At 41.5% G+C, this 24554-nt stretch overlaps 1 protein-coding gene across 6 annotated transcripts; it reads left to right on the top strand.

Moving 5' to 3' along the window:
- Positions 1-24554, top strand: THRAP3 (thyroid hormone receptor associated protein 3). Of its 6 annotated transcripts, none has more exons than XM_087970443.1 (11): positions 1-137; positions 2791-2952; positions 5849-6433; positions 10533-11282; positions 13339-13511; positions 15264-15369; positions 18163-18247; positions 20556-20737; positions 22250-22448; positions 22991-23143; positions 23325-24554. In XM_087970443.1, the coding sequence occupies exons 2-11, from the start codon at positions 2816-2818 to the stop codon at positions 23544-23546; spliced, it is 2592 nt and encodes an 863-aa protein (XP_087826569.1). In that variant the 5' UTR covers positions 1-137; positions 2791-2815; the 3' UTR covers positions 23547-24554. The 6 variants fall into 6 exon arrangements, with proteins under 6 accessions (XP_087826569.1, XP_087826568.1, XP_026529547.1 ...); XM_087970442.1 differs by having other exon boundaries at positions 22988-23143; XM_026673762.2 differs by having other exon boundaries at positions 5849-6733.

Raw genomic sequence — 24554 nt, 5'->3', positions numbered from 1 at the left:
ATATAACACATATTGTGTGTGCAGTTGAAATATAAGCAGTTACCTTTATTTTGCAGAATTGTTTGCTCTTTCAAGTGGAAGGAGACGTGCCAAGTGATCCTTGATTTCTGTTCAGGCAGAATTAATTTCAAGGCAAGGTAAGTTTTCCAAGAACATATAGAAGTCTCACTGCTATTATCATATATAAAAACAAAGTTCCATGAGTTTTCTCCAACTGCTGGAAAAAGTTAATTAGAAGGAATATCTTTGGTTTCAATTGTATATTAATCTTCAAGAGTTTCTGAATTAATGTATTTGAATCCAATTTTTTCAGCCTTTTTGCACGCACACCCAGAATGATAAAAAGTTCCCTTTTGTTCACATTTCTGACATACCTTCAAAGTACCTTTATATACTTTCATTAACAAATATTACAGCATTTATGAAAATTCTTTTTAGGATTATAACAGTGTGAATTTCAGTCCTTTCATCCACATATTCTCCCATTGTTCCCTTTGAATATTACACTCAACCTTTAAGTCCATTTTCTTATACATTCTTTCACTTACTCATCTTCTGTATCAAATTTCAATAAAAATGTATACATGTACGAATTGAAGGACAATGCAATGCAAAACTGCAGCCATCCAACTTGCTGAGCAGTGCTTAAGACTGCAGGGATGCACAAATTCATTCCACCCACCTATCTGCACCCCACCCCTGCCTGTGCCCTTTTGGCTACTCTGTTCAGTAGCAGGAGGCTGCAGTACCATGGCTGAGCTGAAGGGTTAACACTTCACAAGAAAGGTTCAAGATTCAGAAGGATCTTGACAGACTTGAACAACAAATGCAATTCAGTGACCAGAAAAGTAAGATTTTACACTTAGCCAAGAAAACCAAATGTACAAGTATAGAATAGTATCTCACTCAAGAGCAGTACCTAGAAGGATCTAGGAGTCCTAGTGGACAGTCACTTAAGTATGAGTCAGGAGTATGCTGCAGCCAGCAAAAAAGCACATAGGTGCACGCACACGCATGCATGCATGCATGCATGCCTTACCTGGGACTCTGCTTAACAACCTGTAATTCTCACTTAATCATGGCAGCTGGGGGTTCTGGGATTGCTGTCACGAGAGAAGAAAGTATGATAACTCACTTAATGGCCACTTTGTTCAATGATTGAGATTCCAGTCCCAATTGTGGTTATAAATTGAGAACTACCTGTAGATATATGTAACAGTTCTGCTGTTGAATCATTTATTGTATCTGGCCTTATAGCTGTAATAAACTGATTTGATCTGAAAATTCACTAGGATCCTCATTGTAGTTATAACACAGTTTCACTTTTAAAAAGATGAAATGCCTTCCTAGTAAGCAGTAGCAATAATTCTTCTTAATGCTCCAGTGTGCTAAGTAGAGAATCCAAGGAATAGGAGAGGAATGGGTTAACTCTGCTCTTCTGCTCAGAGACTGAGTCAATCAATCTTTTGGTCACGCCTCCTTTGCCCCATGAGAGCTTGCTACCCTTGAAGGGAGCAGAGTCTGGTTTCCACTTATACTTCATGTCTGCCTGCCAATGGCGAAGAGGCAATGGCCCTGGAAGCAAATTTGCCGACATTCAAGGTAGTATCCGCCGAGAATTCCATAGCTGCTACCAGTTTGTCCATGTCCTGGTGTAAGCGGAGGTCACTAGGGGGAACCCTCGCGTCTGGCGGAGTCAGAGCAGTGGAGGCCCTGTTGAAGAATGAGGCAGAAGTAGCTGCTTTGACCGTCCAGGCAGCCGCCTGATGCACCTTGTGGAGGGTTATAACATGAGACCCAATTTGGCATACAGCTTAAGACACTGGGATAGAAATCAGAAGACCGAATTCTAGTTCCACCCTCGGCACAAAGTTAGCAGAGTGACCTTGGGCCAGTCACTCTCAGTGTTATAAAAGAGATTGCAATGCAAGCCATTTCTGAAATCTCAAGAGAATCGCAGGCAGTTGCCAGGAGTCAAGACTGACTTGAAGGTACCAAAAAGGAAAGTTTACAGAAAGTAAATTCATTATTTAGGAGTTTAACGAAGAATTGGTACTTGAAACCAGTATCCTGTCACAGTTTGAGTTGAAGAGTTATTAAGGAGATGGGTTACAACTTAGTGGCCCTCTGTCATCACCAACTTGACTCAAATGTGTTTTTTTCCTGGAACTCCTTTCTCCAGAAGGAGAAAACCCAGAAAGCATCCATGACTATCAACTAGCAGTCAGAAGACATGATGAAACCTCTTTAATTTCCCCACATATGGGCAGAGTTAACCATAGTTTTAACTAGGAAACCAACTATCCTAGCCAAGTCAAGTGGAAGATGTCGTATAGATGATCTTTCCTTTTTTCTGCTGTCCAGGGTTGCTGCAGTGTGTTTGTGCTCATCTAAATAGAGGTAAGAACTCTAGACGAGCACACACCGGTACAAGTTGATGATAAAACCATTTTCCAATAAAAACTGTAATGCTTCAGAGACATTACAAGTTGTCACGACACTGTAACTAACATTTGAAACCTTGAATGGTTTATTTTGGCTACAAAATAAATCCCTGGTGGAAAGAACAGATTACAGTTTCTCTGTTACAGTTTGCAATAAGGACTTGGGGAACTGACAAATGTAGTTAGTTGCTAGACATAAAAAAGTAACAGGCTTGAAGTTTTGTTAAGAGAATTCTTAAAGCTTATGTGATCCTAGTGTTGTCCTTTTCTCCCTTCAGAAATTATTCAGTAAACACATTTCAGTAAAGACAGCTATTGATGTTGGTTAAATTTTCTCTGTTGACAGATAAAAGTGAAAGGATTTATCAGAGATGTCAAAAACAAACAAATCAAAATCAGGGTCCCGTTCTTCTCGTTCAAGATCTGGGTCTCGGTCTCGATCTCGGTCTTTCTCAAAGTCTCGGTCGCGGTCTCGATCAGTTTCACGATCAAGGAAACGAAGGCTCAGGTAAATATTTTGGGTTTGGCAGATTTTTGCCAACAAATGCTTCATCTTCAGATGCTAACTGCATCCCAGAAGTTCTACTTCAATAATTTTATCAAAATGATTCTTAATCATCCATGAAAAGAAAACCTGAACTTTCCATATTTGGGAAAGGATTCTTTTGGGAGGTAGCTTTTGGCCACTGGCAAGTATTTGCTTTTCTTGTTCTTTTGTTGTAGAGGAATGCTATAAATTATAAGAAAACATTTCCTGTTCTGTAAATTGACAGATAAAATGAAAGTTGCTTAAAAATTGTGTTTTAGGGTTAGTCCCTTTCTCCCGTTCAAAAGCAAAAAGTAGCTGCAGTATGTGTAAAATGTCTTGATTTCTTTTCAAAATCTTCAAGTTTTGAACATTGCAGTTACATTTTAAGACCTTGTAAGGAGAAAACAGTTTTATATAGATAGAAAGCTAATGATTTCAACTCCCTGATCTGAATATTGTGGTGCTGCTGGTAACTAAATTCCAACAAACAAGAGATAATATTTTGTGTGCTTTTCTGATTCCTTATCAAAGTTTGGACTCCTAAATAAAAAGGAACAGTTCTTCAGATAAACCCAGATTGCTGCTTAGGGACATGCCTTGCCTGTTTACGTGGTTACAATGCTTTTCAGAAACCACTTGGTCTCCGAACAGATTTCATTTTCTTGTCTTCCTGTTACTTTTAATTACATGTTTAAAAAATTGAAAATACTATGTGTTCTGTTAGGCTACAGACACAAGTAATTGTTAATAATTAGAATGTATTTTGGGGAAGAAACGTGTGAGAAAGGCAACTGTATCATGCAGTGAAACTGAAGGGCTTTCCTTCCAGGGTGCAAAACCACTAGGAGCGACTGCCTAAGGCTGGGAATAGGCAGCAATATCAGTGGTGGTGTGCTACCAGTTTGGCCTGGTTCTGCCGAGCCGGTGGTGGCAATGAGCAGCAAAGACCGAACTGGTTCTCTCCGCCGCTCTGCTGTTGGGCCCACCCGCCCGACTGGGCTCCCAGACTCACCTTTATTCCCTGCTTTTGAAGTGCAGCTGCTTTGCATGGCTCAGCCGAGAGAGGGCAGGCTTGCAGGAGGTGAGTCGGATCACCTCTGCACCTGCGCAAAGTGTGTGCTTGGCGCGTGTGTGCATGCAGTGCGCCCACCAAGCCACACCCACCGAACCAGGGGTAAAAGTTTCTGAATCCAACCACTGAGCAATATTCAGAAAAGCAAATGGAAACAGGCTCTGCGTGTAAAATGTCTCTAGATGTGGAAGCCTGTTGGAGAAATTTTAATTTTGTGATGATTTGATTAAAGATGGAAAAAGCCGGCATGTACAAATCATTTGGGAGAAATTTAGCAATCTCTCAGAGGTAGGATTCATTTCTTCAGGATAATAGCTGCGGTGGAGGAAAAATAATCCTTCGGTGGAGGAAAAAGCTGTAGCAGCTGGTTGCTTTCAGTGACTCGGTTGGGAAAATTGGCTGGATTGTATTTGTATCTCTCTCTGGAGAGTTTATATTTTCTTCAGCTTGACAGTCTGCTTAGTTCATGGTATGAGTCAGTCATTTGCCTCTTTTCATTTCCCCTAACTTTGTGGAGTGATTTTACTATTGATTATTTAGGCCAAACAAAACCCTCTTTACTGTTGCACAATTTGGGCTGCATTCCATGTTAGCCTGTCTTTTGAAATGATTTTTTGTGAACAACCTCCAGGCATCTGGTCTTCAGTAATTGTTAACATAACCGCTTGGGGACTGGCTCTTCTGTGGGCTGATTAGTTCTTATAGAACTACCGTTAATTGGCTCGCTTTCACTACATGCACTAGGCTGTGTATTTGTTTCGTCTTTCTTATGTTCCTGGAACTGTTTGCGAATGAGACAGTATCCCAGGTAAGTCGGTCTCTTTCCTATTTTTTATCAGGGAGGAAGGTGTATTGTGTTGCTACACAGCAGTGACTTTTTATGTTGACCTACATCCTTGTAACAATGCTGGAAGGTATATTAGGCTAAGTATGTATGTTCCAAAGTCAGAATCTGGGTTTTCCTAATCATAATCTTGGCCTTCTTCTAACTACTTTGGCTTTCTAAGGTGATGTTAGCTATATATTTTTTTAGCAAAATAAAATGGACTTGCTCAAAACTATTCACTTTACAAAGTACACCTCCGGCGTTATATGATTTTCCTATATAATCATAAGGCTTTGTTCAGCTTTATAGTAGGTTTCAACTTTTACTACTACAGTGATATACAGCAGTTCTGTTCATTTTTTAAGTGTAATTTCTGTTTTCAGTTTTAATTTACTGGTTTCATTCAATCCCTGCCAAGTTTGTTCTCTATTGCAACAGGAGTTTTAGAAGACTAATAGTCCTTTGAGGTAGGCTAGGCCAGCCTAGGTCAGGAAAGAGGCACCACAAGAATTACTGGAATTCTCTTATGGGGTATAATAGTAGAATCTTGAAAGCCTGACAGAGTTACCTTCTGCCTTCTCATGAGTGAATCAAAGACAAGATTATCTTGAGATTCTTTCTCATCCCTTCCTCTTTCTTAGCTTGTTTATGTAATCATTCTTGCATTCTTTTTTTAAAGTTATTTCCCTGCTCCTCTACAAAGATAGATGTATTGTAGTTGATATTTAGAAGTGACTGCCTCTTTCTCAGTACCTGTGTATCTTAGTAATGTTTTTGTAGGAAAATCAAAGCAACTGCAGTAACCAATTTCTTCTTCTAGCTGGTAAATTCTTCTTAATGGTAGCTTTTTAGTAAAGAGGATTGTTTTGAGAAATTCTAGAAAGGGAATCTTTATCCTGCCATGCAAGAAAGAATTGGTTTTTGAATTACATTGAAAACGATTGTGTCTATTTACCAAGTATCTTTTTTCTCCTCAGTTCTAGGTCCCGTTCAAGATCATATTCTCCGTCTCATAACAGGGAGAGGAACCATCAGCGAGTATACCAGAACCGGGATTTTCGAGGTCATAACAGAGGCTATCGGAGGCCCTATTACTTCCGTGGAAGGAATAGAGGGTTCTACCCATGGGGCCAATATAACCGAGGTGGTTATGGAAATTACAGGTCTAATTGGCAAAACTACCGCCAAACATACAGCCCTCGAAGGGGACGTTCTCGTTCTCGGTCACCAAAGAGGAGATCTCCCTCTCCAAGATCCCGAAGTCATTCTCGAAACTCTGACAAGTCATCATCTGATCGTTCAAGAAGGTCTTCATCATCTCGGTCATCTTCTAATCACAGCAGATCTGAGTCCTCCAAACGTTGGTCATTAAAGGAAAAGAAATCTTCTAAGGAGGTTCGGGGGTCCCAAAGTGCTGGGGACAACCAAGGGGATGACTCCAAGGAACAGCCCTTCTCAGGAGGAACTGCCCAGGAGGTCAAGTCTTCGGAGGGGTCAAAAACCTGGCAGGATGTGGGAACCTACGGCACGAGCGCAGCCTCAAGGGCCTCCGCCATGACAGAGTTGAGTCCCAAAGAGCGGAGTCCAGCACTAAAGAGCCCTCTCCAGTCAGTCGTAGTCAGGCGCCGATCGCCCAGGCCAAGCCCACTTCAGAAGCCCAGTCCGACATCTTCCAATCCTTCCCAGCTGGGCTCAGCTCTGCAGAGTGGCAGCTCCTTTCAGGCAGCCTCACATCAGTTTGAGCATGGTTTAGCCAGCCTGAGCCCAACCAGGAAGAGCCCAGTATGCAAAAGCCCCACAACAATCAGTTCCATTTATGGGGCCTCTCAGAAGGAGGAAATAGGGTCCGCCTTTTCCAAGAGGCAAGTGGTCTTAATTCCTGGAATTGATTAATTGTTCCTATTTTGGTTGGGAGCTGGATGCATAGTAAGTTGCTCTTGGATATTTACTGCTTGCGTGGAATTGGATCCAGACTAAGTTTGCTGCTATTTGTTTCACCGAAACCAGTGAGATTTAAATCATAATGAAGAGCACTTTATGTACCTAAGCCAGGCTTAGTTTGCATCCAATCCATTTCCAGAAAAAAGTAAATTAAATTAGAAGAAATAAAAGTGGTATTTTGGGAAACTATTCCATATCCTGAAAGCGTGTTTTACTTGGGTAGTTTTAAATACAGGCAACCCTCAAATTAGAAGCATTAGTTTAGTGACTGTTCAAAGTTACAATGGTACTGGAAAAAGTGATTTACAACCGATCCTTGCACGTCTTATGACTGTTGCAGCAACCCCCACATGGTCACGTGACCAGAATTTGGTAACTTGGCAACCAGGTATCTACCAATGGTTGCAGTATCCTGGTGTGTGTGTGTGTCATGTAATCACTATTTAGGACCATACCACTTGGCTAATGAACAAAGTTAACAGGAGAAGCCAGGTTTACTTAATAACCACATGATTTACAAACAACCATGTCAGAAGTTATAACATCAGGCATGACTGACTCAACAACAGGAATTCCGGTCCCAACTGTGGTATAAGTCAAGAGCTACCTATAAAATTGTTCACATAAATAGCTGAAGGCGCTTTTGGTTAAAAATTCATTGAATTTCAGTAATGTCACATTTCAGATTGAAAGCTTACTAAAAATTAATATTTTCAGATATTTTAAAATCTTATTTATATATTTTAGAAATTGGGAGGTACATTTTCAATTGGTTCGCATTCTGATTTTACTGATATGTACAAATTAGGTACATATATTAAGTATAGTCTGAAAAATGGCCGCCTGTCAGGTTAAATGCTGTTTTGATTTGGGATTGGATTCCAGAATTCACCTTTTTGATGCATTTTCCAGGACTGTCTGAAACAGTCTCGCATGACTGAGTTTCCCTTGTAAAACTTTGGTTTTAAATTAACCAATTCCCTGTTCTGTCCACATGAACGGAGTTTTTATTACACTATACTTAGCAAAATGGAGTTTAGTCTTTGCCTGAATGAGCTAGCAAGTTTGGAATGGATTGTTAGAATGGAACTTTGAACAGTAGAGCCAGGGAAACCTGAAACCCATGTTTTTTGTGAAACCCAACCAGTAGCATTGTCCACACTAATTGAAACGGACCAATCACCTGTGCTTTAATGTTAGGCAGGCAATAGAAGAAACTTCAGGCTTGCATTTTCTGCATCCCTGCCTTGGGGACACTAAGCTTCTGTTTTAAATTAAACCCCAGTTCGTGGCTTTATCCAATACAAATCATGGATCAGAGTGGCTAGTGGAAACCAAATTATCCTGTGAACTATATAACCTGATGTTTACTGCCACTAATCCTAATGAAAGGAATCACATTTTTCTCCACTGAGCCAAAGGGAGAATCCAAGATGGGTAGTCTCTAGTCTCCTAGCTCTGCAGACCGAGTTGAAAAACTGAGGACACACCCCCTGGTAACGGTCCCCAGTTCTTCACTCGGTCTCAGTGTGTTCAGACCACCCTTTAAGGGCTCTGAATAGTTAGGATTGTAGAAGAATATTCACCCCCTGGATTAAGCTTTTTTTCACAGAGAGGAAGGCTTGCTTAGGTTCAGCCTTATACAATTTAAGGGTTATTTGCGCGCGCCGGGGGGAGGGGGGGATAAAGAGCTAAAAAACATCCCTATATCACCAAAGGGCTATTTACTTTAAATGTAAAAACATGACTTTTTAACACAAAAATGCACAAGTTTTAGCACCTCAGTTGCTATTATTTTTAGAATTGGACAGATTTTTATCCAAGAATGGAAGGCAGTTCATTAGGATGCTTGTTGAGCTTTCCTGAAGGATTTAAATCCTGAATGTGTATCAGAATGAAAAGGCTCTGTGCTCTAGTAGGATTCAGTCTTGAAGAGAAATGGCACAAACTCTGGTCAGTGCAAATTTAGGGAGAATTAACCCATCCATTTCTCCCTTTCATTATTGGGGATTGAATGGCAGGGCAGAGCTGTCATTTAACTAATATTTGATACTCCTCCTATTTTTCCCCTAAACATAATATTAGCTTACTTTAAAATAAAGATTTCATAATAGCAGTAGCACTTAGATTTATATACTGCCCCATAGTGTTTTACAGCACTCTTGAGAGGTTCACAAAGCAATGATTTACAAGATAAATTAGGCAATGCAACTATGTGGCTATTAATTCTGGGCATAATATAAAATTAGGCCTCTTCTTATCAGGAAAAGCTGATTTTTAGATATTACTGCAATATTAACAGAGGTGCATTGGGGTTGCTTTCATAGCTATCATTTATTTGTATATCATTTGTATATCTTTGTATATCATTTGTATATATTTGTATATTATTTATTTGCATATATATATTAATTATTATACACAAGATTTGGTGATCCCCAAGGCAGAGTAAAATTTGAGTAGATTGATGGGGAAAAACATGAATATATTCCCTCAGTTTACCATGTTAAATGGTATATTTTAAACTTAAAATTCCTTCTTTTCTGAGAAAGTTCTAAAATGGCTTAAACTAAATAATCTAGGATACATGAATACAAAAGAGTTGTATAACATTGCATAACATAGGGATATTTTTAGAGGTGATAGGAGATTGGTCACAATTTAAATAGAAATCTTCAGGCATATTATTTTGGATTTATTTTTTTTTGTATTATAAACGTAGAAATTTGAACTGTTGAATTTCTGCATGTACAACTTAGATTTTTAACACTTGCACCTTTAATCATCCATTACTGCAAATAAGGTAGTGTTAATCAGATTTCAGAACACTGCTATAATGATAGTTCAGGAGCAGAACTTTTTTTATATGCTTTCAGAAGCATTTGGCAAGATATTTGAAAGAATGCAGAGTATTTGTCATTCTCTGGAATCATTCTTGGGCTTAATTTCTAGCAAGTGTCAGTAGCTGTTCAAAAGTCAACTTGTACATTCAATAAAAATTAAATAATGAAAGTGACATCCTTGGGCAGGAACATTACTTTCATGTTATGGAAACATCCATATTAATATAGGGATGTTAATTTTAGCGGATTTGGCAATCTTGGTAATTACACATTCCTTTTAAAAGCCCATTTAGTATGGAAGCATATTGGTATTATAGCTATAGCTGCTTTGAATTCCACCTCTGATTGAACATTAAACTCTTTTAAGAGCTACATGCAATAATCACTCATCAAATTAAATCATCAGATCTAGTTAAACATTGCCATTCTTAAGTGTTCATTTCCTCCCAGCCAATTAAGTATTTTCCCCATTAACTTTTTTTGCTTTTATTTGTGTTTTGAATTGTCCATAGCTTCCATAGGAGACATGCCTTCAAATATTTGAAGTAGCTTTTGAGCCTTTTATTTCCATTGTGCGTTACTTAAAAGCACAACAGTCCAAAGTGAAAATGTTGATGGGTTAATTCTTCAGAAGCAGGTTTGTAAATGAATACACAGGTTGGGTAAGATCTTTTACATATTTTCTGCCTTCTAGTTGTGGCAAAAGCTTGTAGAAAGATTGACATTTTATTGCTGTTGCTAAGGTATTTGTTCCCAGGTTCAGGTGTTAAGCAATGCAAAAGAAGATAAATAAACATCATGAAACGGTCTTTTCCAGGTGGCTTGATTAGATCTTACAGGAATAACTGCCTGAAATATCCCCTCTCTTTACTCATAGGTACCTGGAAGAACAAAAAGCTGAGAATGGGAAGGACAAAGAGCAGAAATTGACAAATGTAGAAAAGGACAAAATGAAAGAGAAAGGAAGCTTTTCTGAGATGGGATTAGCAGATGGTAAAACAAAGTTGGATCCTTACGCCTCTAAAGCTGATACAGAAAAGATGTATCGTGGGAATCAGTCCCCAAAGCGCTATAAAGTTCGAGATGATTTTGAAAAGAAAATGGCTGAGTTCCACAAGGAGGCCCACTATGGCAAAGAGGAGCCAGAGGAGCCAGAAAAGAAAGTGAAGGGCAAAGGACGGAAGGAATCTAATTTTGATGAGGATGAGGATGAGGAGCCCAAGTTTGTGAAGACGGTGCCTACTTCCAGCAAAGGCCAGGACGAAGATCGGGCAGGCAAATGGGAAGGCCTGGTTTATTTACCTGCAGCCAAGGAGAAGCCGAGAAAAGCTGAAGAGATGGCGGAGGAGTCCTATACAGAGTCCTCCAAGAAAGACGAGAGGCAGGCGGCCAAAAGAGCAGAAGCCGGGCACCGAGGGTTTGTTCCAGAGAAGAATTTCCGAGTCACCACCTACAAAGCAGGCCAGGAAAAAATGGCAACTTCTCCCCCACCTCGAAAGGTCCCAGAGAGCAGAGAGAAGCCGAGCGTGCGGGGAGAGGGCCTGGCCACGGGCAAATCCTCCTTTTCCATTACTCGTGAAACCCAGGTCAATCTTCGAATGGATTCTTTCGATGAGGATCTTGCTCGGTGAGGCATTCAGCATGTCTGGCTTTGTAGGGAAAGGATGGAAAAGGGAGGTTGGAAAAGGAAAAGGAATGCTTATTCTATTCCCTCTCAATAGAAAGGATAAACCAGGAGCTGTTTAAAAATAAGCTCACATTTCTATTTATGCAACCTTGTACTCACTCTTGCTGCTAAAAATATATGGGTGCCAATTGTTTTGTAGAAAAAGTAGTATGAACTAAATATAATTTTAGCTAACATTTAGTGTTAACTCAAAATATGGGGGCTTTTTTAGCACACAATTAAAAGTAAAATGTAACCCTCAGCCCAGGAAAAGTTGTGTGGATCTGGGTTACACTCTTATTTAGAATGAAAAAGATCCTCACTGAAGCACCATAAGAGTGGCTGTTGTTTGATTTATTTGATTTATATAGGCGTTCTTCAACTTACAATAAAATACATAAAATATGTTTTTAAAAACCCCACATCAGAGTTGGGTGTCAAGCAAACAGTCAATCAGAATAGAAATGGAAGGAAACTTGGAGGTGCTCGAGCAGAAAGCCCTGGATCATTTCGGACAGGTGGTGGTTCAGTCTCTTCTTGAAAGCCTCTGGTGATGGAGCCCCCACAACTTCTGAAGGGAAGCCGTTCCACTGATTGATTGTCTCCACTGTCAGGAAGTTTCTCCTCAATTCCAGGTTGCTTCTCTCCTTGATTCATTTCCATCCATTGTTTTTTGTCTTGCCTTCTGTTGCTTTTGAAAATAAGTTCAGCCCCTCAAATATTGGAATACTGCTATCATGTTCCGTTCCCCTCCCCCAGTCCTTCTTTTCTCTAGACTAGCCCAACCCAAATCCTGCAACGGTTATTCTTCATATGTTTTAGTCTCCAGGTCTTTAATTGCCTTAGTTGCTCTTTGCCCTTTTTTCAAAGTCTCAACATTTTTTTTTTGTTACTTGATGACCAAAACTGGATGCAGTATTCCAGGTGTGGCCTTACTAAGATTTTATAAAACGGTACTAATACACTCGGAGTCCAGACTTGTGCACAAAACCATTCTTGGTGTAATTATAGGTAAATTATGCATGTATATATGAGCTGCGGTGGCACAGTGGTTAGAATGCAGTACTGCAGGCTATCTCTGCTGATTTCGTCTGCCTGAAATTTGGCAGCTCAAATCTCACAAGGCTCAAGGTTGACCCAGCCTTCCATCTTTCCGAGGTGCAGATTGTTACGGGCAATAGGCTGATTCTCTAAACCGCTTAGAGAGGGCTAGAAAGCACCGTAAAGCAGTATATAAGTCTAAGTGCTATTGCTATATGTAGAAAAGAGGCGATCTCTCCTGAAATCTGACCCTTCTTCCTAATTAATGCTATTTTTTATCTAAGTTAACTCAGATGCAGTTACGGCATTAGTGGTTTTTCTCTCTGCCAGTGAAAACGAAGCTCAAATCTCTCGTTAAACATGACCCAAAAGCTCTTTAGAGAGTACATGGTGCCCAGCAGTATTTTTGTCTCAAAGCTTGTCAGTGCGAAGGTCTGAAAAGTAGCATGCACTTTTGAGTGGGGAGAGAGGAGAGAAAATATGTTGTTCACATAAATTGATACATTTTTTGCAGGGCCTCTGTGCTAATCCTAATCCTTATTCATCAGTTTCCATTGAGATCAATTCTAACTGTCATCCAGCATCTTGGTGAAGAACTGATGGATGCACCCACCCACTCTGGCTTCCTTTCTTCACATAATGACTGCTTAACTTGCCTTTTTATACTATATTTGCTGCTTTCTGAAACATTGCTTGTGGCTTAGTGGGCAGCATTTTGTCCCTAAGAGCTGTGAAATGAAAGCTATTCCCATTCCTCTCTTGTTGAAACTGGGCGACAGTGAGAAAAAAAAATAGTATGGATCTAGATTTGGAGAAATAATATCAGAGGAATAATCCTCAGAAGCCGGGTATATCATAATCTCTTGACTTTTAGGGTACCACATTTTACATCACTATGCTTTCCAGTCTGGAAGTGGCCTTCTGTATTCTGCAGGTATAACCATTCATACATGATCTTTTGCATGTGTCTTTACAGCCCAAGTGGGATTTTGGCACAGGAGCGCAAATTATGTCGTGATTTGGTGCACAGCAATAAAAAGGAACAGGAGTTCCGCTCCATTTTCCATCACATCCAGTCAGCCCAGTCCCAGCGAAGTCCTTCAGAGCTCTTTGCTCAGCACATAGTGACCATTGTCCATCATGTGAAAGGTGAGTTCCCTGGACTTGTAGGCCATCCTGGCACTGCTGCTTTCTCAGAAATCGGTGCAGACTTCTGTATGGTTCTTTTCGGTAGAGCAAATGGGGAAATTCTTCCATAGGGGAGATGTAGTGAATTCCGCAACGTGCAGGAGATTGGATTGATAACTGCCTCAGGCAACGGGTTGGGCTAGAGGACATCTAAGGTCCCTTCCAGCCTATGATTCGTTCCTATATTCTGGAACATTTTTTTCCTTCATTTTACCTCTTAGCTGATTTTGGTTCAGTTCCAGTTAAACTTCCATTTGGTTCTTCTAAGTTGAGCCAAACAGAAATAAATTAACCCAAATCATTTTATCTATTCCTGAGTGTGGCAAATTATTTATATGTTTACTGTTTTCATATATCAGTATTCCAGATAGAAATGACAGCAGTAGCTTAGGGTATTATAAACTCTGGGGAGGCTGTTTTGAAGAGAGAGTCTGCAGTAAGGGATTGCTGGCCCTGCATCCCAGTCTCTCGGAGGAGGGAGCTTTAGGCATCATGCTGAGATGAGCACATGGATGGCTAAGTTCTGCTTGAAAGAGATGGGATCTATCTGGGAAGGAAGCCGTAAAAAGCTTGTAAGTTAAAACTAGTATTTTGAATGGTACCCATAAACCTAGAGGAAGCCAATGCAGCATCTATAAAACCAGTTTTACTCACCTACCAGTTGTAAGCAGCCACCTTTTATGCTAATTGAATTTTCCCAATAGTCTTCCAAGTCGGCCCCATATAAAATTCCCACTAGCTTTGAGCCAGTAAGAAAGCCCAGCTATTCATATTCAAAGTGGGGACATGTATTGAATCTGGTCCCAAAGGAAGTTCTTTCTGCCTTTTCCTGGACCCATGCAATGGCTTTGTGGTACTGACAGATACAGTGAATGTGCCTGTCCCGGAACTAAATAGCTTCACATCTCTAGACATGAGTTGCCATTCAGGACCTTTGTGAACAATTGGTAAAAACATTGTCAACATGGAAAAGAAAAGTCTCCCCAAGTATTTTTATCGGTGACTGAGGATTCTGAAGCCCTGCTATCTATCGGACTGCAGCAGTCTTATTCGGAAACCATTCGTAGGGGAATCGGATGGAATAGAGGAGAACTTTATTGTCTCTTTAAATGTACATCAATCAGCATACGTTAAAATGACATTTCTTTGCATTCAGCTCTCAAAAGACTACCATTATACATATACCCACATACACACAGCCAGAGAGATAGATTAGGCTGCTTGGAGAAAATAGTTACTGGACTGTAGCCCCATGGAATAGCTGGCCTTCTCTGAGCTGAGAAAGAAAAAAAATTCCACACATGGCTTAGAATTATTGTCTGCTTCTTGTTCTTTCCACTTCTTTGTCTGCTTCCACCTCAGCAGTGAAAAAATGGATTTAAATGTCTAAAACTCAGGTATCTCTAATAAAAAGTCTAGGAACAGGATAGTTATGAAAGCGAAGAGTGGCATGGAACGCTCCTTATTTTTCAGGAGGCCCCTGCTCCACGTCCCGCTTAGTAGCATCAGGTGTTAGTGCCAGGAGGGGCTTCCAATTAAAAGACTTTTATACATCTAAACAGTGAGGTGGATCCTCTCCTCTTTCTGTCTTCATCCCCCTCTTCACTTCTCTACTGTTTGCTTCTTGAATCTGTTGCAGAGCCCACTTTTATCTTGTCCTAAAGTCTATATACAATATTAACAATATGGTGTTTCCTCATCGCAAACCAACAGAGCATCACTTTGGGTCTTCAGGAATGACGTTGAATGAGCGCTTTACAAAATACCTCAAGCGGGCAGAGCAGGAGTCGGCTAAGAGCAAAAGCCCTGAAATCCACAGGTGAGTGGAACTTGGCATGACAGCAGAGCAGGTGGGAGAACTGAGGGAGCCTTTGCATGGGACACACACGGGAAGAGAAATGGCAGGGCCTTCAGGCTTGCATTAGAGCCGGACCCAAGTGGTCTTTTAAAAGGTGCAGAACTGGGTGTATGATTTCCCTGGATTTTCAGAGAAAGGAAAAAAATTGGGGAATCATGGGAACCGGGGAATCTGCAGGCTGCTGGAGAGGGGACCATATATATAGGACTCCACATTCATACATAGCATCCAGCAACCTCATAAATTAAAGGAGCCCAAGCACACCCTATGAAGAGTGATCTGAAATTCTCTTCTCTTTTGAAATAATTTCTAACACAAAACTTGATTCATCAAAAATACTAAGAAGTGGTAGAAAAATGCAGGAGAATTTCTATGCCTACAATTTGATTTTAAGTTACAGCTGAAAATCATGAAGGCTTTGAAAGCCTTTGTGGTTCTTGCACAGCAAAATTAACCTGTCAGTTGACTGCTCAGTATTAGGCAGATGATCAAGAGCAAGCCATGCTTGACTTAAGGTGCATATTGGGGTGGGAGGGCAGATGTATTTTTACCCAATTGTCCTGACCTGCTTCCCCCAGCCCCAACATCTCACAGATTAAAACTTTATCACTATAGCCACAGATTTTGTGCAAAAATGTCAATAATTGGCCAAAAAAGGCACGACTGCTGAAATTGTATTGAATTTTCCTGAACATTTAGCAGGATGAATAGCATTCCCATAAGTTGAGACATGCTTCCTCAATGCTAAGGACCAAAAGCAAACAGACTTCAAGGAAGCCCAATTTTGTTCCATGCTCTGCATTTATAAGCTTTGCAACCTTGCAAGAGAATGCACAATGTTTATCTCTCAACACAACTTCTCCAAGGCCATGAGGGGCCTCACAATCAGTGTCCCAAAAGGTGGCATAGCATCCAGGGTTAGGTAGCGTTATAAGAGCTTATTTATTTATTATGTTCATTTGTGTCCACCCACTACAAGATGCCAGGTGGTTCAGTCAGTCAAACATAACATGTCAATAAGGCTGAAGCTCACTCCAGCCAGGCCCAGTGGCCATAGACCACCCAATTCTAGCTCTTGGTCGGCTGCAGTTTCCCAGATGGGTCTGGTGCATAGGTCTGGGGAAGGTGGTAAGGGGAATGGACTCAGCTCTTGCTCAAGGAGTGGTAGCAGAGGTGACCAAGAAAGCTTTTGCCCAGATTCATCCCTTTCTTTGGCTCTGTGGCTCTGTCCTGGGTTGGTCTTGGGTGTGAATTACAAGTAGGCCTCAATCCATTTACGACCATTGCAACATCCCAGGGTGATGTGATTGAAATTCAGATGCTTGAAAACTGATCCATATCCGTGATGGTTGCAATGTCCTGGAGTGATGTGGTCACCTTTTGCAACTTTCTAGCAAGCAAAGTCCATGGGGAAGCCAGATTTACTCAACAAACATGTCACTAACTTAACAACTACAGTGATTCACTTAACTGTGTTGGGCTTAGTTGTCGTAAGTCAAGGACTACTCTAATGCACTTTACAGAGAGCTGCCCTTGAAGACTACTTGGAAGCTACAATTGGTCCCAAATGTGGCAAAAACAATTATGTGGTGTCGCTCTTTCCTGGGCTTCCAGGTGCAGTTGATGGTGCTAGTTGTCATCTGTAAGCTTTCATGGTGTAGGGCTTGGCCATCTGCAGTTGTGCCCGCCTGTCCAATAAGATTGGCCTGCATTGCCTCCCATCCATCCAACGATGGTGTCTGCTGGGAGCAGAGCCTCCTGTGTGGTTTTGCCTGCCCTTTGGAACAGCCCGTCCCTGACATCTGTCTAGCCCTGACCCTGCCTGCCTGCCTGCCTTTAAAAAACCTGACGCATTCCACAGGCCTTGGGCCAGAGGGTTTTCTTCTTTGACAAACTGTAAAGCTACCAGTAAAGGAGAATACGTGTAGCTCAAAGTTGAACCCTTCACTTGTAAAACTCTCCTCCCGTACAGTGAGTCCTGGTGATATAGGGTAAGCACAAGGATACCGTACAATTTTTAAAATCTATATGTTGTTAAAACAAAAACTTCCATTGAAAAACAAACGTGCAGGATCCGAAGGCTGAAGAGAGAGCCACATTTTCGGAGCTGTTTTGAGCACAGCCAGGGCTGAGGCACCTTGGAGGAGGGCTGCTGTTCCAGAACGCAGGTGGTGACAGACAAAATAGCCTTCCTAGGTCTTATCAGGTGATGCTGTTTAATAAATTAGACCGTATGGTGTGTAACCATCTCTGAATTATGCTGCTTGTGGTAGTTTCTTCCTCTGGTGAAGAAGTCATTTTTATTCTCTTCCATTCTATGGTTTTTAATATGTTATAAGCCTGAGTTATGCATCAGTGGGCAACCATAGCAATGGGAAAAGAAATAAGGACTCCCTCCCACCAAAAACCCAACATAGTGATCTTAATGAAAATGTAATTAACATCGAAGGAATACACACTGAAAACCAAGTAATTAAAACTAAACAGCCTCCCAACTTCCTGGAGAGCTATAGTAGATAAGATAGAGACAGGCAACTTCCTTAAAATGGCTGAAAAATAGTCTGAAGAAAGCAATCTCGGTCTTTTAAGAGTGGAATGGAACTTGTTTACCTCTGAGATGACTTTACTCCCAGTCCTAAAATCCACCAAAACACTAGTAAGAGGGTGAAACTGACCGGGTTTATTCATAATCTGAACATTAAAAAAGACATTTATTTTGTGTCTCTTAATCATGGCTTGGCTTTCTGTGTTTAGGAGGATAGACATTTCTCCAAGTTCTTTTAGAAAACATGGATTCTCACAAGAGGAGATCAAAAGTTCCAAAGAAGCCAGCTACAAGGTGAACGGATGCTTTTGATTTGTATTCATCTGTGTGCTTTGGGCATGAACTTTGGTTTTTTTTTAAAAAAGTGATTCTTTTAATTTAACTTGCTCTCTACTTAAGTTTGTGTTTTTCTTTCAAGGATGGGCATAATTCTAAAAATGAACTACAAAGGGTTAATTTTTATTAAAAAAAAAATGTATCAACAACCTTTGTGAAGTGGTTAGAAATATGGTAAATGACCACAAAGTCAATTGAGGTTGAGCTTGAGACAAAAAGTGGATTTTTGGAAACAAAGTGACCTTGATGATGGAAGAGACTTTTTGTGATATTTTGATGCTTGTAAGTATAACTAAATCACTTGTCTTACCCGTGATATTTTCCAACCATATTTTCAAAAAGACATGCATGTCAGAAAGAGGAAATTAAATCAAATTGTAAATAAGCCGAATCAAAGAAACTTTTTGCTAATGTGTCATTTCCTGTTGAATTCTATTAGTTTATTTTAAAATGCTGTTGAAAATGGAAGCCCTTTAGATATGCACAGTGAAATTTCAGTAGGCCCCTTATTTTAATATTATTTATAGTTTTTAAACAAAAGTATTTCATCTTTAAGCATTGTCTCTTCACTCTGATGCAAGTTTGTTTTAAAGTATTTTAACAATGCTGTGAAACTGTTTACTTTCCTATCCTGCCTGTGTTCTCTGTTTATCAAAACCCCTGTTGCTTCTGAAAGACAATAGATGAGCCCCGAAGGTGAATGCAAAGTTATGTTATGTGCATGGGAACATATGAATAGGGACATTCCTCTGATTTGCAAACAAGAGCTTCTTAGCTCTGTGAGGAATGGAATGGATTGAATGGCTACCTCTCCGGGTTTGGATACTTGGTAACAAACCAGTTTCCATTGAGGTGATAAAGTCATCTTTGTCTTCTGAACTGCAAAGGGTTGTTCTTCACCTGTGGAATGCACAAGCACATTTCTCCCAAGAACAAGTGCCAATTTCTGCTGAAATGGGGGCTATCCTATATTTTTACCAGGAAGGGTACTATAGACTTGTGTAAGTACTGCTTTGACGGAGAGTTGCTAATGCTTCTCATTGGTGTTAAGGGAACTCTTCTTTGGCCTGTTATTGTGCGGCCTTGCCTTGTGCCAGACTGGAAGCTGCTGAATTGGGTCAAGGCCCTGCATGGATCAAAGGTTTCAGTAATAAGCAGCGAGACTTATGCAGATCTGAAATGATTTCTTGGATGGATAATTGCAATGTTTCCTATGAAGGCTTGGCTTTGCCAAAAAATTTAGTTTTCTGACCATATTTTCTCTGGTTCCTACTTATTCCTTTCTCCCTTTCTGCGCTGGAGAAAATCTCTCAATCTCTAAGGATGTCTGACGGTTATCTGCAGTTCCATTTATTATGCAGGTCCTAAATAAACATAACAGCAGTTAGCTGCAGTTATTTGTATCCTTATTGTACTTTCAAAGTTCAATGTTTCAAAGAAGTCATATTTCTAATAGCAAATGGTAAGTTTGGCAAGGAGCAAGAAGGAAGGGAGGAGAAACATAGTCTCTTGCTGAGCAGTTGAAGCTGAATCTGGGGTTCCTTTGGATAGATGGGGGCATGAAGCTATGCAAGAGGCCCAGGCACCAGACTGCTTTCTCCTTCATTTAGTTTCCATCAACAGAAGTCTTTTCAGGCCTGTTTTTGTCTATGTGTCCTTGATGTGAGTCTCGTGTTTGCAGTGCACAAATCTACATTTAAGTGGTGATTCTTAGCAAGAGTTTCAAAATGCATAGAAGTTGGAGGGAAGAGTGGACAAAAACATGGACTTATTGGGTTGCTACTGCATATAAATTGATCCAGGGTGAAACTTTTCTGCAAAGCTTCTGAGGCTGAATTGCAGCTGGATGCTTTTCTTTCTCATTTTCTCTCAGTAGGAAGAGAGAGATTCTATGGTTTTTAAGTCAATTTCCTGTAGCATATGACAAGTATTTTTTCCCTGTCCCAAATAGAAGTGGTAGCTTTTGATTTTATGTAGTGGTTGTGGCCCTTGAGATCTTGACTCAGAAGGCTTTGGTTGAGTTTCTCTCTCACTTTACCTGGTTTAATAACTTGGCCAGGACCCTTCTATACTATGGCTGAGGGAGAAATGAGTGCAGAAAGAATGGGAGAGTTTCCCTGTTTTCAGACAATTTGTTTGCAAACAGCAACGTAACGAGTGATGTCCTTGGTGGTTCCTATCCTAAATTAAGATCAACGCTGCAGCTCTGAAGAAGCTGCTAAAGGCTCAGTTTAAAATCCTTTTCCTTGCTGTTTTCGTCTTCCAGGCTGAGAGCAAATACAAAGATGACCCAGTTGACCTGCGCCTTGACATTGAAAGACGTAAAAAACATAAGGAGAAAGATAAGCGAGGAAAGTCAAGAGAATCTGTGGAGTCCAGGCCTTCCAGTCATTCAAGAGAACGATCAGCAGAGAAAACAGAGAGGCCTCACAAAGGCTCCAAAAAGAAGTAGGTTAGAAGGGAGCACGGATCCACCCATCTTATTCTTTCCTTTCCTTTCCTTTCTATTAAAATGGTTCCATGGCCTGCAGAACACACACACACACACACACACACACACACACACACACACACACACACACTGTTAGTAATGAGGAGTCTTTTGCCGCCTACGTGTCCTCAAGATGTGTGGAGCTGAATTTCCAGAATTTCTCATTCAAGAGGAACAATCTGATGCCATTTACTGCAGATTCATCAGGCTGCTCTGTTGGATCCAGCTGCATATAAGCAGAGAGGGGCACACTTTGTGTCCTCTTGGGAGGCTGTTTTTTAGGAATAATTTTAATTATGCCAGAATGTCAAAAGTGACCTCAATATTTGTGATTTGGTTCTATTCCCCATTAAGCAAGGAAGATGAGGCTCTGTAAGAGGCTGGAACAGTTCACATGCTGTTCCAGGGCCTGGGGAGATCGATCAAATTGGGTCTTGTGCAGACTTTTGCCTGCTCAGACCCCCTTTAAAAGGTTTTCATTTTCCCTTGTCCCTGTTAAAATGGAAAATGAATCCCTCAATTTTTTTTAGGAAGAGTTGGATGTTGAAAGATATATAAGAAGACAAAATAACAGGTTGCCTTGTACAATGTATTTGCCTTTTTCACCTTAACAGCTGCTTCACTGAAGCCAGTTTTGCTACAGAAATTACTACAGAAATTGAGTTTAGCGTTTGAAGAGCTGCTTTCAAGAGAAACTCGGCGTGTGGGACTCTCCCTGGTGATACCTGGGCTGTGCTAAAGCAGCTGTACCCTGGTTTAAATGGATTGTTCACCTGACACACAGGTTTAACAAAGTAGCAGTAGCAGTGCAGAAAGCAGTCAGTTCCTCCCATTTCATAGCTATAGAAATAAAATGTTGATGAGCAAGAAGAGAGATGCCCAGTCTTTTTGCTCAGATTCCCCAAGATTGGGATTAAACAAATGTCATTCTTGTTCTTAAAACGGGAAAAATCTGAGACCTAATTATTGGCCCATTCGTTTATGGAGTGCAGTCAATAGAAGCATTTGCACCCGCACATTTATTCTAGCTGCTATAGAAGGAAGAAGGTTGGCTGAGTGGTAATTTGGTTTTCAGGAATTAGATCTTTCCCTTGCGGGGGGAGAGGGGGCCCCGGGCAGCTACTTACACTTTTCAATCATTTGTTGGCTGTGGCTGCCCAACTGAGCCCGAACTGGGCTGCGCAAGCGGTGGGCAAGCATGCATGCACATGCAAAGCTCCCTTTGTGCAAGTGGTGGGTGCGTGTGCGAAAACACACACACACCCGGCCCGCGTTGCCGATCTGCATTGTCGGAAAGGTGGGGGACGGCCACTCTAGACGTGGGTTTTCAACAGGGCAAAGGTGAGTGCAGGCCCTGGCCCATTTTTAAGGTAGCCCCCTCCCCCCCCCCCTCCCCCAGCAAGTAAAGGGATGACTGAGTCTCTGTGGTTCTGCCTGGATCCAGCTCTTCTGTGTCTTTGGTGTCCCAGGAAGCATCGACGCGTCCGGGAGAGGTCGAGGTCCAGCTCTTCGTCCTCACAGTCTTCACGCTCCTATAAAGCGGAGGAGTATCCGGAGGAAACGGAGGAGCAACGGGAGGAGGCCCCTGCTCCTGGCTTTGACAAGTCCCGCCTTGGCACCAAGGAGTTTGCTGGCCCCAGTGACCGGGGCAGAGCCCGGGGAACGTTTGTGAGTCTCCTTTCAGAGCATGTCCCTCCTGGTGCCCTGCGAAGTCCCTCAAGAAATCACCAACTAGTAGTATTATTCTGAGTAAATTCTGAGAATGATCTTACTGGTTACCATGAATTAATTTTAAATCAGTTAATCTAGATTTCGTCCTGGCCCAGCCTGCTTTCTCTAGTGCTCATGGCCAGATTTGATCCTTGGGCTGAAGGGTGTCTCATACTGTGATTTAGGATACTCTTCTGCTTTGAGCTCTTTAGGCCCCTGCTTGAAAATAACAGACCTCAACATTTCCAAACTCTGATGGAGCATAAACATGGACAGATCTCCCCAGAGTGATTTTTTTAAAAAATGGAACCTAATCAAAGCCGCCTGTGACTTCCAGTTGTCTTGAAGTCCTTTCCAAAGGCAAAGAACCCCCTGCCACCCCCACCCCATTTAGGTTTCCCTTTCCCATTTGAGTAATTGCCCCCCACCCCAGAGCAAATTGACAGAAGGGGCTTCAGACTCAGCAGCCTGCTCTGCCTCCTCCTCCTCCTCTTTAGCAGCAGTTCCGGGCCAGAGGCCGTGGCTGGGGAAGGGGTGCCTTTTCCGGCAACACCAACACCAACAATAGCAGCACCAGCGCTGACTTCCAGAAGAGAAACCGGGAGGAGGACTGGGACCCCGAATACACACCCAAGAGCAAGAAGTACTACTTGGTGCGTGAGCTCCTCCTCCCGTTGGGTGGGGCTTGGCCAGCCTGACCCTTTGGGCAGAGCTTGCCTGGTTGCGATCCAGCCCCCCGACCAGAGCCAGGCTCCCATTTGCGGCAAAGGAAGAGGGGGGGAATGGGGGTCTCCGTGGGCAGAGCTTACCAGCTGACTCCCTTTTCTCCTTCAGCACGATGACCGGGAGGGCGAAGGTGGCGAGAAGTGGGCCAGCCGGGGCCGGGGCCGGGGCCTCTTCCCCCGAGGCCGGGGACGGTTCCTGTACCGCAAGTCAAGCACCAGCCCCAAGTGGGCCCACGACAAGTTCAGTGGCGAAGAGGGCGAGATAGAGGACGACGAGAGCGGGCCGGAGAACAGGGAAGACAAGGATGTCCTCCCACCCGTGGCAGAGTAGGAGCGCCTGGTGCCGCGGGTGTGTGTGTGGGGGGAGACATCTTCGATCCTGATTGGCTAGTTGAATGTTTTCCTGCTCTTATTCCTGATTTCTCAGTGATCCTGGAGGATGGTAGAGTTGTGCCCACTATTTTTGGCAATCATTTCTGTTCTTTTTGAATGTGGTGATAGAGATGAGTAATGTCTTGCTCTTTTGTTTTCCTTTTTCCTGTTTGTGGATTTTTTTAAAAAAATCCTTTATTTTAAGCATTTACATATATATTGATAATATGTCCTTAAATGGTTAATTTCAGAAAGGTCTTCATGAATATATACATATAATGAAGGGGGGGGAGGAATAAACATCTGAATAGAAACTATTGGGACCAAACTCTGTAGCATTTTTAATTTACAGGAATTTTTCCCCAACTGAATTTAGAACTATATCTTTTAAAGGTATTTCTTTTCCTTTTTGCTGAAATTTTAAAGATAGCATGGCACAGTGGAGAAATTCATTTTCTCTCCATCAGATTACAGATTTCTTCTTAAATGATGTTAGCATCTTCATTTGTTCATTAGACTCCTTTCATACTTCTTTTCCTTCCCAATGTCAAATTTTCAGGATCAGTTTTGTAAGAAACTTCTGATTATACTAGATTTAAAAAAGCCTGTAGCATGAATAAAATGGAGAATTCTTATTATATTAATCTTTTTATAAAGCAGTTTTGATTTACTTGTGTGGTGGCCATGGTCACTTGCTGACAATTGGCTTTTCATTCTTTTCTGCTTTAAATCTGCAGTGCTTAAAAGATGCTTGGGTAGATATAGCATTCTTACTCCCAAGCCCACAAGAGAGATTCTGATTGCTGCGTGGAGAAATTATTCCCCCAGGAATCTGGCTTTGCCATGCTTCCTTTGGCCCCTCTGCGAGTTCATTTTGTGGGACGGGTGCAGTTCCTGCTTAGCAGAGCAAATTCTTAGCAAATTCTTGTTTTGCTTCCTTGTTAAAATAAAACTATGTTGAATTGAA

This window comes from Notechis scutatus, chromosome 8, assembly GCF_049901735.1.
Source record: "Notechis scutatus isolate UNSWTSFEM ecotype Mainland chromosome 8, rNotScu1.2, whole genome shotgun sequence".
Taxonomy (NCBI): domain Eukaryota; kingdom Metazoa; phylum Chordata; class Lepidosauria; order Squamata; family Elapidae; genus Notechis; species Notechis scutatus.
Note: the sequence above shows the minus strand (reverse complement) of the source record. Positions and strands in the feature narration are given on the sequence as shown.